Source organism: Schistocerca gregaria, chromosome X (genome assembly GCF_023897955.1).
Source record: "Schistocerca gregaria isolate iqSchGreg1 chromosome X, iqSchGreg1.2, whole genome shotgun sequence".
NCBI lineage: Eukaryota > Metazoa > Arthropoda > Insecta > Orthoptera > Acrididae > Schistocerca > Schistocerca gregaria.
Genome location: NC_064931.1, coordinates 188,029,194 through 188,044,472, shown reverse-complemented (window position 1 = coordinate 188,044,472; position 15,279 = coordinate 188,029,194). Strand labels below are relative to the sequence as shown.

At 44.0% G+C, this 15,279-nt stretch overlaps 1 protein-coding gene across 2 annotated transcripts in view; it reads left to right on the top strand.

Annotated features, from left to right (window-relative positions):
* The window catches only part of LOC126298022 (cuticlin-4), a 253,797-nt gene that overhangs the window by 179,481 nt on the left and 59,037 nt on the right, over positions 1-15,279 (top strand). For both annotated transcript variants that reach the window (XM_049989344.1, XM_049989345.1), the window contains one exon: positions 10,909-10,957. In XM_049989344.1, the coding sequence (XP_049845301.1) occupies positions 10,909-10,957 (49 nt within the window). The remainder of the gene's footprint in view (positions 1-10,908; positions 10,958-15,279) is intronic.

The following is a 15,279-nucleotide window of genomic DNA, read 5'->3' as shown; positions in this document are numbered from 1 at the left end:
AATTAAATCGGGTGATGCTGAGGGAATTAGATTAGGAAATGAGACACTTAAAGTAGTAAAGGAGTTTTGCTATTTAGGAAGTAAAATAACTGATGATGGTCGAAGTAGAGAGGATATAAAATGTAGACTGGCAATGGCAAGGAAAGCGTTTCTGAAGAAGAGAAATTTGTTAACATCGAATATAGATTTATGTATCAGGAAGTCGTTTCTGAAAGTATTTGTTTGGAGTGTAGCCATGTATGGAAGTGAAACATGGACGATAACTAGTTTGGACAAGAAGAGAATAGAAGCTTTCGAAATGTGGTGCTACAGAAGAATACTGAAGATAAGGTGGATAGATCACGTAACTAATGAGGAGGTATTGAATAGGATTGGGGAGAAGAGAAGTTTGTGGCACAACTTGACTAGAAGAAGGGATCGGTTGGTAGGACATGTTTTGAGGCATCAAGGGATCACAAATTTAGCATTGGAGGGCAGCGTGGAGGGTAAAAATCGTAGAGGGAGACCGAGAGATGAGTACACTAAGCAGATTCAGAAGGATGTAGGTTGCAGTAGGTACTGGGAGATGAAGCAGCTTGCACAGGATAGAGTAGCATGGAGAGCTGCATCAAACCAGTCTCAGGACTGAAGACAACAACAACAACAACAGCAAAGAAGGTCGTTTCATATGATTTTACGCACCATGTTCACGGGTATGTCCAATGTTCGGGCAATTCTCCGTGCCGGCCTGAGTGGCCGTGCGGTTCTTGCGGTTCTAGGCGCTACAGTCTGGAACCGAGCGAACGCTACGGTCGCAGGTTCGAATCCTGCCTCGGGCATGGATGTGTGTGATGTCAGATGGCTCTGAGCACTATGGGACTTAACATCTGAGGTCATCAGTCCCCTAGAAGTTAGAACTACTTAAACCTAATTAATCTAATGACATCACACACATCCATGCCCGAGGCAGGATTCGAACCTGCGACCGTAGCGGTCGCGCGGTTCCAGACTGTAGCGCCTAGAACCGCTCGGCCACCCCGGCCGGCTGTGTGTGATGTCCTTAGGTTAGTTAGGTTTAATTAGTTCTAAGTTCTAGGCGACTGATGACCTCAGATATTAAGTGCCATAGCGCTCAGAGCCATTTGAACCATTTGAACAATTCTCCGTGCACTACACGTTTGTACACCATCATTCGTTTCCTCCTGTATTGCTGTGGCCACTGCTTCCACTGACGTCGAATCAATTCGCCTCCCTCTACCAGGTTGCCTACGAAAAGAACCCGTCTTTTCGAATTTCCGAATCATTTTCTACGGACCCACGGCGGTTATCGGACCAACGTCTATTTTCAAACCCTCCAGTGTCCGGAACTTCTGCAGAGCGACGTGTACACAGTCATCATTCTTGTAATACAGCTTTACAAGCAGAGCGCGATCCTTCCTTGAGACAGTCATGGTGAACGTCGCAGACGCGAAAGGAGGAAAAGTCGTGTACCCAGCGTGTATATACCAACTTCAATGGGTCGAGCGCATGACAGACGTTTTCATTTACGTATTTTGACACATACAGCGCCATCTACTGATCAATTTTCCCTTTTTTTTTCTTCTGCCATACGGTATCCCCCTTCTCCGATATTCCATTGCAATTTAACGTCATTCTGACCAGTGTTATTATTTCCACGGCGTTTTGAAAATTTAACATTAATTATAATCACCCTTTACATAGTAGGGACAAACGCAACAATTGTCTCATGGTACATTATGTATCTCGCTTTTCCCCAACAAGATTCCAGGAACCATCTTCTTGGTGGTACAGTACGTAGCCATGTTACATGAGTTTTGCATTAGATAGAATCATATTATTTCCTGGTGTTCCGTAAATAAATTTTGGCGAACTACAAACCATTTGCACTTCTCTGTTTGTGGAAACATGTAGCTATAGTTTACCTTTTATGGTTTTTTTTTATCGCAAGAGATATTTAGGGGTGGTCTAGCGATTCTAGGCGCTCAGTCCGGAACCGCGCGACTGCTACGGTCGCAGGTTCGAATCCTGCCTCGGGCATGGATGTGTGTGATGTCCTTAGGTTGGTTAGGTTAAAGTAGTTCTAAGTTCTAGGGGACTGACGACCACATATGTTAAGTTCTATAGTGCTCAAAGCCATTTGAATCATTTGATATTTAGAGGAATGGTTATAGCGTGATCGAGCGCATGTACTTGTTGTAATAAAACCACTTTTAGACACTACTGGAATGGTTGGAAAGTTGAATATTTGTCCTTGTGTACGCTTGAAAATCCAATGAAAGGGAACAACAGAATTTGTACAATTCTTTCCTGTTTGCTCAAATATCTGATGTTTCAGTAGGATTGCTAAAACATGTGTGCCTTAGTTGATCATAGAGCAGCCATTAGATTATACATCCAAAGATCTGAGGATCGGTCGCCGATTGATCGTAGTTTTCTTTCTGAAAGACGTGTAGAACACGGGGAATCACGCAAGTGTTACAAGCGTACCGTTCGTCGAACATTGCTGCGAAGTGGGATCCGAAACATGGTGAGCTGAACATGGAGCACTGTAAACCATGACTAGTTATGTGAACCATGTTTCTTGTTACATCACGTTCGTGGTCATATCAGGATGAGCAGTTTGCAGGAGAAAAATGTTCTGTGCGACTTAACGAGTTCGTAGGCCGGTGTTAGCAGTGTGTAATTAGTGGACAACAGCTTCGTCTTTCCAGAGATCTGATATTGTTACTGAAGACGCCAAAAAAGTCCTGAACAGCGTCAGAGGTTTGGCTGGTGACTTCCTATCATGAAACCACTGTGATGATGAATTCCAGTTGATGTACCGGTCCTCAAATACAGTGTCGAACTTATTTGACATCAAGCAAAAGGTCCAGTCTTGTAACTGACTTTACAGACAACAGTAATTTCGTACTTTTGTATAGACACCTGGTGTTGAAGTAACGCGCTATTAATCAGATGGGCTTCATTTTCTGTCTGAACGGTGTATAAACGGAATTGCACTCCCCAGTCGCATTGAAGTGACCACCTGAGAAAGGCCTGAATAACCACTATTTGCACCGTGTAGAAAATTGCAGCGAAATGCTGGAAGATCTGCAACGGATAGGCACTTGGTGTAGGGAGTGGCAACTGACCCTTAACGTAGACGAATGTAATATATTGCCAATACATAGAAAGAAGGATCCTTTATTTATCATTATGTGATAGCAGAACAAACACTGGTAGTAGTTACTTCTGTAAAATATCTGGGAGTATGCGTACGGAACGATTTGAAATGGAATGATCATATAAAATTAATTGTTGGTAAGGCGGGTACCATGTTGAGATTCATTTGGAGAGCCCTTAGAAAATGTAGTCCATCAACAAAGGAGGTGGCTTACAAAACACTCGTTCGACCTATACTTGAGTATTGCTCATCAGTGTGGGATCTGTACCAGGTCGGGTTGACGGAGGAGATAGAGAAGATTCAAAGAAGAGCGGCGCGTTTCGTCACAGGGTTATTTGGTAAGCGTGATAGCGTTACAGAGATGTTTAGCAAACTCGAGTGGCAGACTCTGCATAGCGGTGTAGCTTGCTGTCCAAGTTTCTAGAGGGTGCGTTTCTGGATGAGGTATCGAATATATTGCTTCCCCTTACTTATACCTCCCGAGGAGATCACGAATGTGAAATTAGAGAGACTCGAGCGCGCACGAAGGCTTTCCAGTCGTTCTTCCCACGAACCATACGCGACAGGAACAGGAAAGGGACGTAATGACAGTGGAACATAAAGTGCCCTCCGCCACACACCGTTGCGGTGTATAAATGTAGATGTAGATGAGAGACGTGAGCGAAGACAGTCAATGAGGTTCCGGAAGGTAACGACAGGGATATGGAACCATGCCGACTCCAGTGCCTTGCCCATCTGCGCTGGTTTTCGCGTCTGAGGATCCATGGCGCGAACAGCCCAATTGAGGTGATCCCATAGATTCTCGATTGGGTTTAAATCTGGGGAGTTTTGTGGCCAGGGGAGAACAGTAAACTTATCCTGGTGCTCTTCGAACCACGCACGTAAACTGCGAGCGGTGTGACACGTACCGTTGTCCTACAGGTAGGTGACATTGTGCCGACGAGAGACACTCTGCATGTAAGGAGGGTGGACATGGTCCCCAGAGATATACATACACTATTGGCCATTAAAATTGCTACACCAAGAAGAAATGCAAATGATAAACGGGTATTTATTGGACAAATATATTATACTAGAACTGACATGTGATTACATTTTAACGCAATTTGGGTGCATAGATCCTGAGAAATCAGTACCCAGACCAACCACCTCTGGCCGTAATAACAGCCTTGATACGCCTGGGCATTGAGTCAAACAGAGCTTGGATGGCGTGTACAGGTACAGCTGCCCATGCAGCTTCAAAACTATACCACAGTTCATCAAGATTAGTGACTGGCGTATTGTGACGAGCAAGTTGCTCGGCCACCATTGACCAGACGTTTTCAGTTGGTGAGAGATCTGGAGAACATGCTGGCCAGGGCAGCAGTCGAACATTTTCTGTATCCAGAAAGGCCCGTACAGGACCTGCAGCATTCGGTCGTGCATTATTCTGCTGAAATGTATGATTTAGCAGGGATTGAATGAAGGGTAGAGCCACGGGTCGTAACACATCTGAAATGTAACGTCCACTGTTCAAAGTGCCGTCAGTGCGAACAAGAGGTGACCGAGACGTGTAACCAATGGCACCCCATACCATCACGCCGGGCGATACGCCAGTAGGGCGATGACGAATACGCGCTTCCAATGTGCGCTCACCGCGATGTCGCCAAACACGGATGCGACCATCATGATGCTGTAAACAGAACCTGGTTTCATCCGAAAAAATGACGTTTTGCCATTCGTGCACCCAGGTTCGTCGTCGAGTACGCCATCGCAGGCGCTCCTGTCTGTGATGCAGCGTCAAAGGTAACCGCAGCCATGGTCTCCGAGCTGATAGTCCATGCTGCTGCAAACGTCGTCGAACTGTTCGTGCAGATGGTTGTTGTCTTGCAAACGTCCCATCTGTTGACTCAGGGATCGAGACTTGGCTGCACGATCCGTTACAGCCACACGAATAAGATGCCTGTCATCTCGACTGCTAGTGAAACGAGGCCGTTGGGATCCAGTACGGCGTTCCGTATTACCCTCCTGAACCCACCGATTCCATATTGAGCTAACAGTCATTGGATCTCGACCAACGCGAGAAGCAGTGTCGCGATACGATAAACCGCAATCGCTATAGGCTACAATCCGACCTTTATCAAAGTCGGAAACGTGATGGTACGCATTTCTCCTCCTTACACGAGCATCACAACAACGTTTCACCAGGCAACGCGGGTCAACTGCTGTTTGTGGATGAGAAATCGGTTGGAAACTTTCCTCATGTCAACACGTTGTACGTGTCGCCACCGGCGCCAACCTTGTGTGAATGCTCTGAAAAGCTAATCATTTGCATATCACAGCATCTTCTTCCTGTCGGTTAAATTTCGCGTCTGTAGCACGTCATCTTCGCGGTGTAGCAATTTTAATGGCCAGTAGTGTATATATCTTGATCCGTTGTGCCTTCCAGAATGACGATATCAGCTAGGGAATGCCAAGAAAATATACCCCAGATTATAATGTTGCCTCCTCCGACCTGGACCCTTTGCTTTCAGATGTTTCACGCCGTACACACCAACGGCCATCTGTCCGATGGAGCATAAAACGTGATTCCTCTGAAAAGGCCACCTGTCGCCATTCGGTGAACTACCAGTTGCGGTACTGGTGTGCAAATTGCAGCCATCGTTGCCGATGAACAGCAGTCAGCATGGGTGCATGAAGTAGGTAGCTGCAACGGAGGCTCTCGTGCAAGTTGCTCACCAGTTGCACGTCTATTCGCACGTACACATCCCCGCAGCCGTCGTTCGTGCTCGTCGTCTATGGTCCGTGGTACACCGCAGTACTCTCTACGCCAGTTTTGGATAGCGCCATTTAGCCATGAATAGTATTCTTTAACCACGGTGGCAAGCGAACGGTTTACAAACTTATCTGTTTCGGAAATGTTTCCAACATTGACCCGAAAGCCACTGAGCATGCCCTTTTGGACGTCAGATAAATCGCTCCGTTTCTGCATTACGACAACGACTGCACTGTTTCCCGCAGACGCAGATGCACATGACGGAGGGTTGGACCCTCTGCTGGGAGCGAAGTCTTAGCGCTACTGGGGCGCTTCTCCTTCTTACATGGTGTGGTGGTGTGGAGATGACATGGTGGTTATGGTTTTTGACTTGACTTTTGTGCTGCGGTGTTTTTTTTTCTAAAAAAAAAAAGGATGAAAGGATAGTCAGAAGGATAGCAGAAGAGGTCGGATAAACGAACGGCATAATTGACTGGCCAGCGTGATTTTTAAATGAAAAATGACAGGACAGTGGATTATCCTGGCCTCTTCTTCTCCGTAGCGGCGTCGGTGATGGTGGTGGCAGACAATCTTGAGGTGGTGGAGTGGGGGGGGGGGGGGGGAGGAAGAAGTCAGAGAGTGACAGATGGAGGAGTGGAAAGAGGAAGGGCCTGTCATGATTAGGCCAGCATTGGTGAGGGTGTGGGGGTGGGGGGCTGAATGGCATGACGTGGTGGGGAGATGGATCGATGATGTGAGAGAGAGTAATTGGCATGAAATGAGGTGGCTAGTGAATGTGGAGTCATGGGGGCGGAAGAGAAGGTCAGGCCATCGAATGGTGGCTAGACGGTGGACTCGGGTGCCCAGGGAAAGGATTAAAGGATTGGGAGAGTGTCTGGTTTGTTGGTAAAAGGAAGTGGCTGCGGAGAGGATGCGGGTTCGAAGGAGAGGCACCTCGGCCAGGATGTGGAGTTCTCACTGTTTCCCGCGTCCCCCGACGCGATTTATATACCCTACACTGCTAGTGCTGCCACCTGCCGTATGTCAGTCGTTATTGCACGTTGACGTCGAACATAGCGGTGGTCACATTAATGCGACTGAGCCGTGTATAAACTGTTGGGTACAGTTTTTAATGAACAAAATGGAAGACGATGTGCATTTTACACTCAACCCGTGTATTCCATTCAACTGTACACTCACATACGTAGTAGAGCAGAATGTATGCATCGCCCAGCTACCACCGATTGATTGATGACCTGCACAGAAACATTAAAGATTTATTAGTTTCCTGAACATACTTCACTGCTTCATATGTTAGATCTGTTCCTTTTTCCCCTTCCTGTTACCGATGCTCTTCATTGGCATCAATAAATGTTTCTTTACACAGCTTTTGCATTTTTTGACATAGATCTATCAACCGTTCCTGCAATAGTAACATACATTTTCAGAACTCCTCAATACCAATCTCGGGGGGACAGGATCAAAAATTTTCAGACAGTGGAACATTTTCAAGTATGCTGTACCATGTAGGAGTAATATTGTAGCAAAGGAAAGAGAACAGAGATACAGAGAAAGAGATCAGAAAGGGAAGGGGGACAGGCACAGCGGCTGTTACAAATTCTGTCACAATTCAGATTTGATTCATTTAATTTGTTTAATTTCAGTTACTGACGTCTATTGACCGCACCATTTTAACTCGCGCTACACCCGCCTACGGAGGTGAGCTCGCTAACGGACGTCTGTGCGGTGGCACTCGACTCGGAGGTACGCTGGTTCGAATCCTTGTAGTAAATGAAATTTTCACTGCCAGTATTTGTCCAACAAAGGAGGAAAGATGGTGGCATTAAGTTCCTGATAAGCAGTATTTGCATCAGTCTCTTGGATTAAGTTCCAAGCCTCTCCTCAGTATTTCATGAAGTGAGGGCAAGTGACACTGTTAATGCAGATCCGTCAACCGGATTGGGACATTGGTACATTAAGTTCGGCAGCCCCTTTGCTGCTAATCGGGAGGCGTAGGCTATGTATGGGCACTGCGTTTCACTCTCGCCCTTCTCTCATCATCGTCGCCATCATCATTATCATCATCATCATCATCATCATCATCATCATATAACACACATAACACCACACTATACATGCATCCCTTACACTCACCTATACTCCACAAATACACATACGACACAACTCTCACGTACCCGCAAGCAAAGTGGCCAATATGCCGGAGGCAGAACACCCTTTTCGACAGGTAGCTGAACTCACTCCGTCGGATTTCCCAACCAGCAACCCCATACAACATTTACACTTTTTTACTCGGACTACGATCGAACTGGTTAAGGGACTGCGTGATAGTGTCAGTGGATGTTGTTAAACTGCCTCAACCCTATCACGTCTTGTGGTTCTGAGGCACTACCGCATACATGCCGTGGAACAGGAGCCCGATGTATGTGGCTGCCCTCCGTGCTGTATGTCGTATAACGTGTAACTTTTCTGCGTGTTAAAGTATATGATATTAAAAATAAACTATGCCGGAACATGATCGGAAGGTCCAACGGTATGTTATCACGAGAGTCCCCCGCTGAGATCCATAATTAAATAACGAACTAAATGAAGTAATTAAAGTTAATATGAAGCTAATGTTGATAAAATAATTGAGTTGTTAAAATCCTCACTGAGGTGGCCAAAGTTTAATCGATTATGTACCGAGGCTGCTACTTGACATGTACCACGTTCGTCCAAAACCTTTCGAGACAAGATTAATAAAAAATAAAGAAACGTTAAGAGGGTGGTTTTAATGCTTCGGGTGTTCTACGTAGTATACCCCCCTCCCCCTTGAGTACAATGCACAGAACGTTGATGCACCCATGCGGAACAGTCACAAAAATCCTTTTGGATATTATTCAACTCCGTTATGTAGTCAAAGGTTTGATCCTTCGTGTGAATTTCTACACTTCATCGTTATGCGGTAGGTTTGTACTGATAATATCAAGTCTCATCACCTGCGATTACTTTTTCCAGAAAATAATTTTCCACGTTTCGCTTTGTAATAGTCATGGTAAGCGTCGATGCGTGGTTGTTTTTGTTCCGGAATCGAGGTGTGCTTCCTTAAAACATTCTGGGGAATGTTTTGAAGACTTCATTAAGAAATGTTGCTCCACTGAGATTTGTGACACAACAACGTAGACACAAGACGTGAGGTCACAGATCCATAGTCCACTCACAGGACGCTTTCTAAAACCCCATAAATATTAATCGTAATTACGAAATTTTAAGTGTACGGCCCAACATCTTCGTTTGCATATTAGTCAAAATAATAGACGCATGTGATGGATCGACTAGCTGACAAGTTGCCTTAATAAGAGGACGTGCTGAAAAGTACAGTAATTCATTCGAATTTTTTTTGTGAAAAGTCTTGTTGTTGTGGTCTTCAGTCCTGAGACTGGTTTGATGCAGCTCTCCATGCTACTATATCCTGTGCGAGCTGCTTCATCTCCCAGTACGTACTGCAGCCTACATCCTTATGAATCTGCTTCCAACTTTAACCTATCCATTTCCCTTTTTAATTTTTCTAACCTACCTGCCCGATTAAGGGATCTGACATTCCACGCTCCGATCCGTAGAACGCCAGTTTTCTTCCTCCTGATAACGACGCCCTCCTGAGTAGTCCCCGCCCGGAGATCCGAATGGGGGAATATTTTACCCAAGTGGACGCCATCATCTTTTATCCATACAGTAAAGCTGCATGCTCTCGGGAAAAATTACGGCCGTAGTTTCCCCTTGCTTTCAGCCGTTCCCAGTACCAGCACAGCAAGGCCGTTTTGGTCAGTGTTACAAGGCCAGATCAGTCAATCATCCAGACTGTTGGCCCTGCAACTACTGAAAAGGCTGCTGCCCCTCTTCAGGAACCATACGTTTGTCTGGCCTCTCAACAGATACCCCTCCGTTGTGGTTGCACGTACGGTACGGCTCTCTCACTATCGCTGAGGCACGCAAGCCTCTCCACCAACGGCAAGGTCTATGGTTCATGGGGGCGGGGGGTTAAAAGTCTTAAAGCCTTTTAAATAAAACAAACGTTATTAACATTCTTCATCTTTGTTCTTCGTGTCTACATATTTCTTTCTCAACCTGGCGATGAACACATTTCTCTCAACGAGAGACCAGTTTGTTGCTATCGTCATTGTAGAGGGCTTGACTTTATTGACAGAGCCATAATCCCACCTACGCTTGCATCTCTTCATCAGTATCAAAGTGAAGTCCTGGAAGGTGTTTCTTTAAGTTTTGAAAACAAATGATAATCGGATGGGGCCAAGTCGGGACTGTGTGGAGGAAGATCAATGACAGTGAACCCAAGGCGCTATTTGCTACAGGTATCGCAGAGCTCGTTTGTTTTCTGGCTTTGTCATGCTGAAGGAGAGGGTATTCCATTTGTAAACTCGATTGTAGCACACATAGTTATGTTACACGCCGCCACATTACTCGCTATAATTCGGAGCCCTCCCGCAGCAGAGGGCTGCAAATATGTAGACACGAACAATAAAGGTGTGAAATGTTAATAACGTTTGTTTTATTAAAAAGTTTTAAGAGGTCGCACATTAAAAATTCGGAGGCATTACTTTTCAGCACGCCCGCGTATCGTATTCCAGTCCTTCTCATTTCCTCTAACACCCTCCTTATTGATTCATCACAACGTCTTGACACTTTCAGAAAGATGCATATTCACCTTTACTCAGTTGCTGAAAGACGTCTATAATTCCAGGGCTCAATGACGTAAATGCAACTATTAAGCATAACGCATATGACTTATGGGAAAAACGAAAGGAAATCAAACAAAGCCTTGGAAATTAGAAAGTCAACAGACGGACACAATAAAAAACATCTCAGGCAACAATCAGTGCGAGTACTTGACTGGTGAGAGATGCCCTTGGCCAGTTCCAACTGCAGTAGCTAATTGCTGTCTGTTTAGTACAAAGCAAAGTATGTTTTTCGAATGATGTTTTTCTTTCTTTGTTAACAGGCTGCTGCACTGGCGCCTCTCAGTACGGGAGCTCAGATTCCAGACACGAGTAAGTATAAATATCTTCTCGTAATCAGTACCTCATCATCATTCTGTCAAGCCATTAGCCTACTGAAAACGACAATCATCAATACAGTGATTGAAAGTACTCTTTTAGTCAATGAGTCACTGCATATATCTATATTCACTGCTTGTGAGGAGATGCCACCGAAAACGTAATCGTTTCTTTAAAAAATCTTTACAATCATAGTAAGGTTGCATTTGCAAAGAAAAAGAGCTATATTTTAATAGAAAAATATATAAAAGGCCCGGGAGTAGTATATTACCATAAATATTGATGTTTTTAATTTGTTTGTTGCCTTTTTGTAAAAACTGGTAATTGAAATTCTGCACGTGCAATCAACTTGAAAATTTTATCTTAGGGTCCTAAGAGGGTTGTAAGATCACTAAACTACGGTGATTAAATATTTAAAATTTTATTATTTAAAAAGTTTTTAACGTCGCACAATCAAAATTAAGTATTATTTGCAAACATGCAGTCCTATAAATCAAAATTTAGTTATAGGATATTATATCTTTTATTTCCAATGAGAAAGCCAGATGTTTTGAACAGCTCCGGAACATTTCATAGCATTAGGTCACGTGCTTTTTGATGAAAGGCTTCTGATAATCCAAAAAATGTAAAACCGCGAAAGTGCTGTTCAAAGATTTACTTGATATATTTCAACATGTAACAGAGTTATCTGTATTTTAAATTCCTCCATACTGATATTCCTCTTCCTCCAGGTTTCTCTTCTCCTCCCTTGTAATCTGTCTGCCCTTTATTTGTAGATCAGAAAGTGCTGTGTCTGTTTTTGATCCCGCTGTGATAGATGGTGTAAAATGTTTTTGCAGTAAAAAACAGCTCTCTTCATCCTCAGTTCCGCCAATATTTGTCGCAGTGAAATTTGAAACTGCATCGTAGACACCTATTTTTAGTGCGTTAAATGCATAGAATATACTTTTTGAGTATCTAATCCAGATTAAACTACCAGGATTTCACTCGCACTCTGTGTATTCCTATGAAGACACTTGCTCAGTAAATCAGTGTTTGTAATATCTGAACATGGACATATCTGCATTCACAACAGGTTCTGGAAGTGAGTGATTACGTGAATATGGTTCATTTCTAATGTTGTGCTCACATCATTCGTCTTTCGGGCATAGATTATGCGTTGGTACTTGGCAGATGGATAGTTTTTGAAAGTAAATTACACACTCATCACGTCCATTTCCTTTTAACTGTTTGCATTATTTCTACCAGCTGTCCCATAAAATAACTGAAGAGAAATAGTTTCTTTAAGAGTAAGCCAGTCTATTCCTCCTAGTGGTTTTCCATTCTCAAGGGCTCAATCTTTCTTCTAGTTTAACAAGTGACGGACCCTACCACTAAGCCACTTTTGGATGTGGCCAAGATATTCTAACCTTTCTGATTAGTTCATTAATGGCGACAATGTCAGCATTTATTACAATACAATGTCCTTCAGCCATCCAGCTGCTGCATCAACAGAGACCTTATCGCCATTAATTATGTAATCACACTTGATGGTGATAAAATGACGATACAAAATACCAATGGTCTTCGTAAACTTAGTTTCACGAATGTGCGAGCAACTGGAGTGTGGCTGTGTGGCGTATGGAGGTTTGCACCGGCACTGGGTGTGTGTTTGATAGTCGAAGTGTTTAAGGCGATCACTCCTGATAAGTGAGAAATCTGGGTTCGATTCCCGGTCCGGCACAACTTTGAGTTGTCACAAATAGTCGACGCTAATATGTATTCACCATAAATGAATCCAATTCACGTTTATTATCTATTACAACTTTGAAAGAAGAAGAGTCCCCATCACCATTTCCCAAACGCCTGAAAATGCGGGCGTGGCTGTGACTGCAGAGTTAAATATTTTAATATTTTAAATGCATTTCTAATGCTGCTATCAGGATAAAACTTATACGTAACATAGATTAATCTCTGTAAAATAACAAAAAATATTTTTGAAAAATCGATTTTTCGAACACAGACCCGTGACATCTCCCCTTAGAGCGTGAAACAGAAGTATTATCATGAGCTGCTAGAGCCGGAAAAGTACTCACGTGGGTAATATGACAGCAACTCATGTTACATTTTTAACATCGCAGATGCCACTTCTTAGTTTCGTATTTTCGTAGATACTTTTTTGACAATGAGGATGCATATTTTAAATGCAGTAATTTTGGAATTCTGTTTGAATTATGGTCATGAGTACATTATTAAAAGCCGTTTACAAGAGGAGGGGTCCGTCTCCGTAGATGAGTGGTCGACGTGTCTGATTGCGTCATGGAGGACCAGTGTTGCATTTGCATTACAAAATGTTCAAATGGCTCTGAGCACTATGGGACTTAACTTCTGAGGTCATCAGTCCCCTAGAACTTAGAACTACTTAAACCTAACATCACACACATCCATGCCCGAGGCAGGATTCGAACCTGCGACTGTAGCGGTCGCGCGGTTGTAGCGGTCGCGCGGTTCCATACTGTAGCGCCTAGAACCGCTCGGCCACTCCGGCCAGCTTTGCATTACAGTCAATCATTTTCTCTAAGTGGGAGTAATTGAACGTTGTGCACTTAGCCGAGTAATGATAGCTGGGGAGCTACTTGAAAAAGAAGTAGCGCCTCTGGTTTGAAACGACACCAACGATCGGATCAGCGCTGTGCTAACCAAACGTCCCTCCATACTGACGTCCAAATGATGGGCAGGCAAATGAATGACGCACTGATCCTGGGTCCTTCTTGTACATTAACAGATGGGGGAGAGCAGTTTTCTTCTGTGCCTTTGCTTTCAAATCCATTCAACATTTTCGCGAAATACTCACTTGCTGATTAACAAATCATATGGGTAATTTAAGGTTTAAACGTAGTCTTTTTTTCTCGTTGATGGTACGTTTCGTTGCAGCTTGAAACCTGTGGTTATGGGGAAGCTATCAGATGCAGTTAAAAAATGTTTGTTGGGTGAAATATTTGCCTCTTCCCTCTCTCTCCTACTGTCAGTCTTCCCTTTCACAACGAAAAGTTACACGCTATACTTCTAAGAACTTGGATGAGCTGGTGGAGTGTTGGAGTCTGTGCTATTTATAACTTGTACCTTAAATGCCACTCTTACGTGTAGATGACTGTAATGATGGCATGTAAATATAGTGCTGTTGACAACAAAAGGCCGGCCGCTGTGATCGAGCGGTTCTAGGCGCTTCTGTCCGGAACCGCGCTGCTGCTACGGTCGCAGGTTCGAATCCTGCATCTGGCACCGATGTGTGTGATGTCCTTAGGTTAGTTAGGTATACGTAGTTCTAAGTTTAGGGGACTGATGACCTCAGATGTTAAGTCCCATAGTGCTTAGAGCCATTTGAATCATTTGACAACAAAATGAAAGGGTGGAATTCGGTATCCGAACTCCTTTCAAATAACACCAACGGGCTTTCAACTGTAGGATCTCCATTAACAATGTCGCACGCCCCTATTATGCGGGTGCATCACGGAGAAGGGAGGAAGGACAAAAGGCAGGAAGATCAGAGTTTAACGTCTACTCGACAGCTACGTCATTAGAGATGGAGCGCAAACGCGGATTAGGGAAGGATGGGAAAAGAAATCTGCCATGCTCTTTGAAAGAAACTATCCCAATATTTGCCTTAAGCGATTTAGGGAAATCATAAAAAGCCTAAATCTGCACGGCCGGACGGAGGTATGAAACGTTGTACACTCGAATGAGATTCCACTGTGCTAACAACTGCGCCATCTCTCTCGGCACACCGAGAAGTAGTTCGTGATTTAACCAGAGACACGATCGCACAGTCTGGCAGTCAGAAAATATACGTCGATACCTCTTCGTTCCCTTGCATGAAATTTTGGCGCATTTCTAAGAAATCCATAAGTTTTCAAGGATATATCCACTGTTACTGTCAGCAAAGCGACTGACTGTCAAAGAAAATCCATAGATGTAAATGGTGCAGTGGTACCAGCTGCGACATGAATCACTGATGATACCGCTATGTTACGGTTCTCATCGCATTGGAAAATACAGTGCTTACGAATGGTCCCATGCAGTCTCTCGACATCAGCCGCACGCTTTCACGAATTTCTGAGTGCATAGCTCGCATTTGTATTATAGTTCTCAATCGACATTATGATTTCTATGAACTCTTTGACAGCCAATATCCAATAATTTGAAACTTGGACTGGAATCCGTGTCTGTTTAGATAGCACGTTGTACTTACTAATCCGTGTCTGTTTAGATAGCACGATGTACTTATTAATAAGTATTTGAAGTTTTATGAGTGCAGCATCTCAAATACAGAAGTCTAG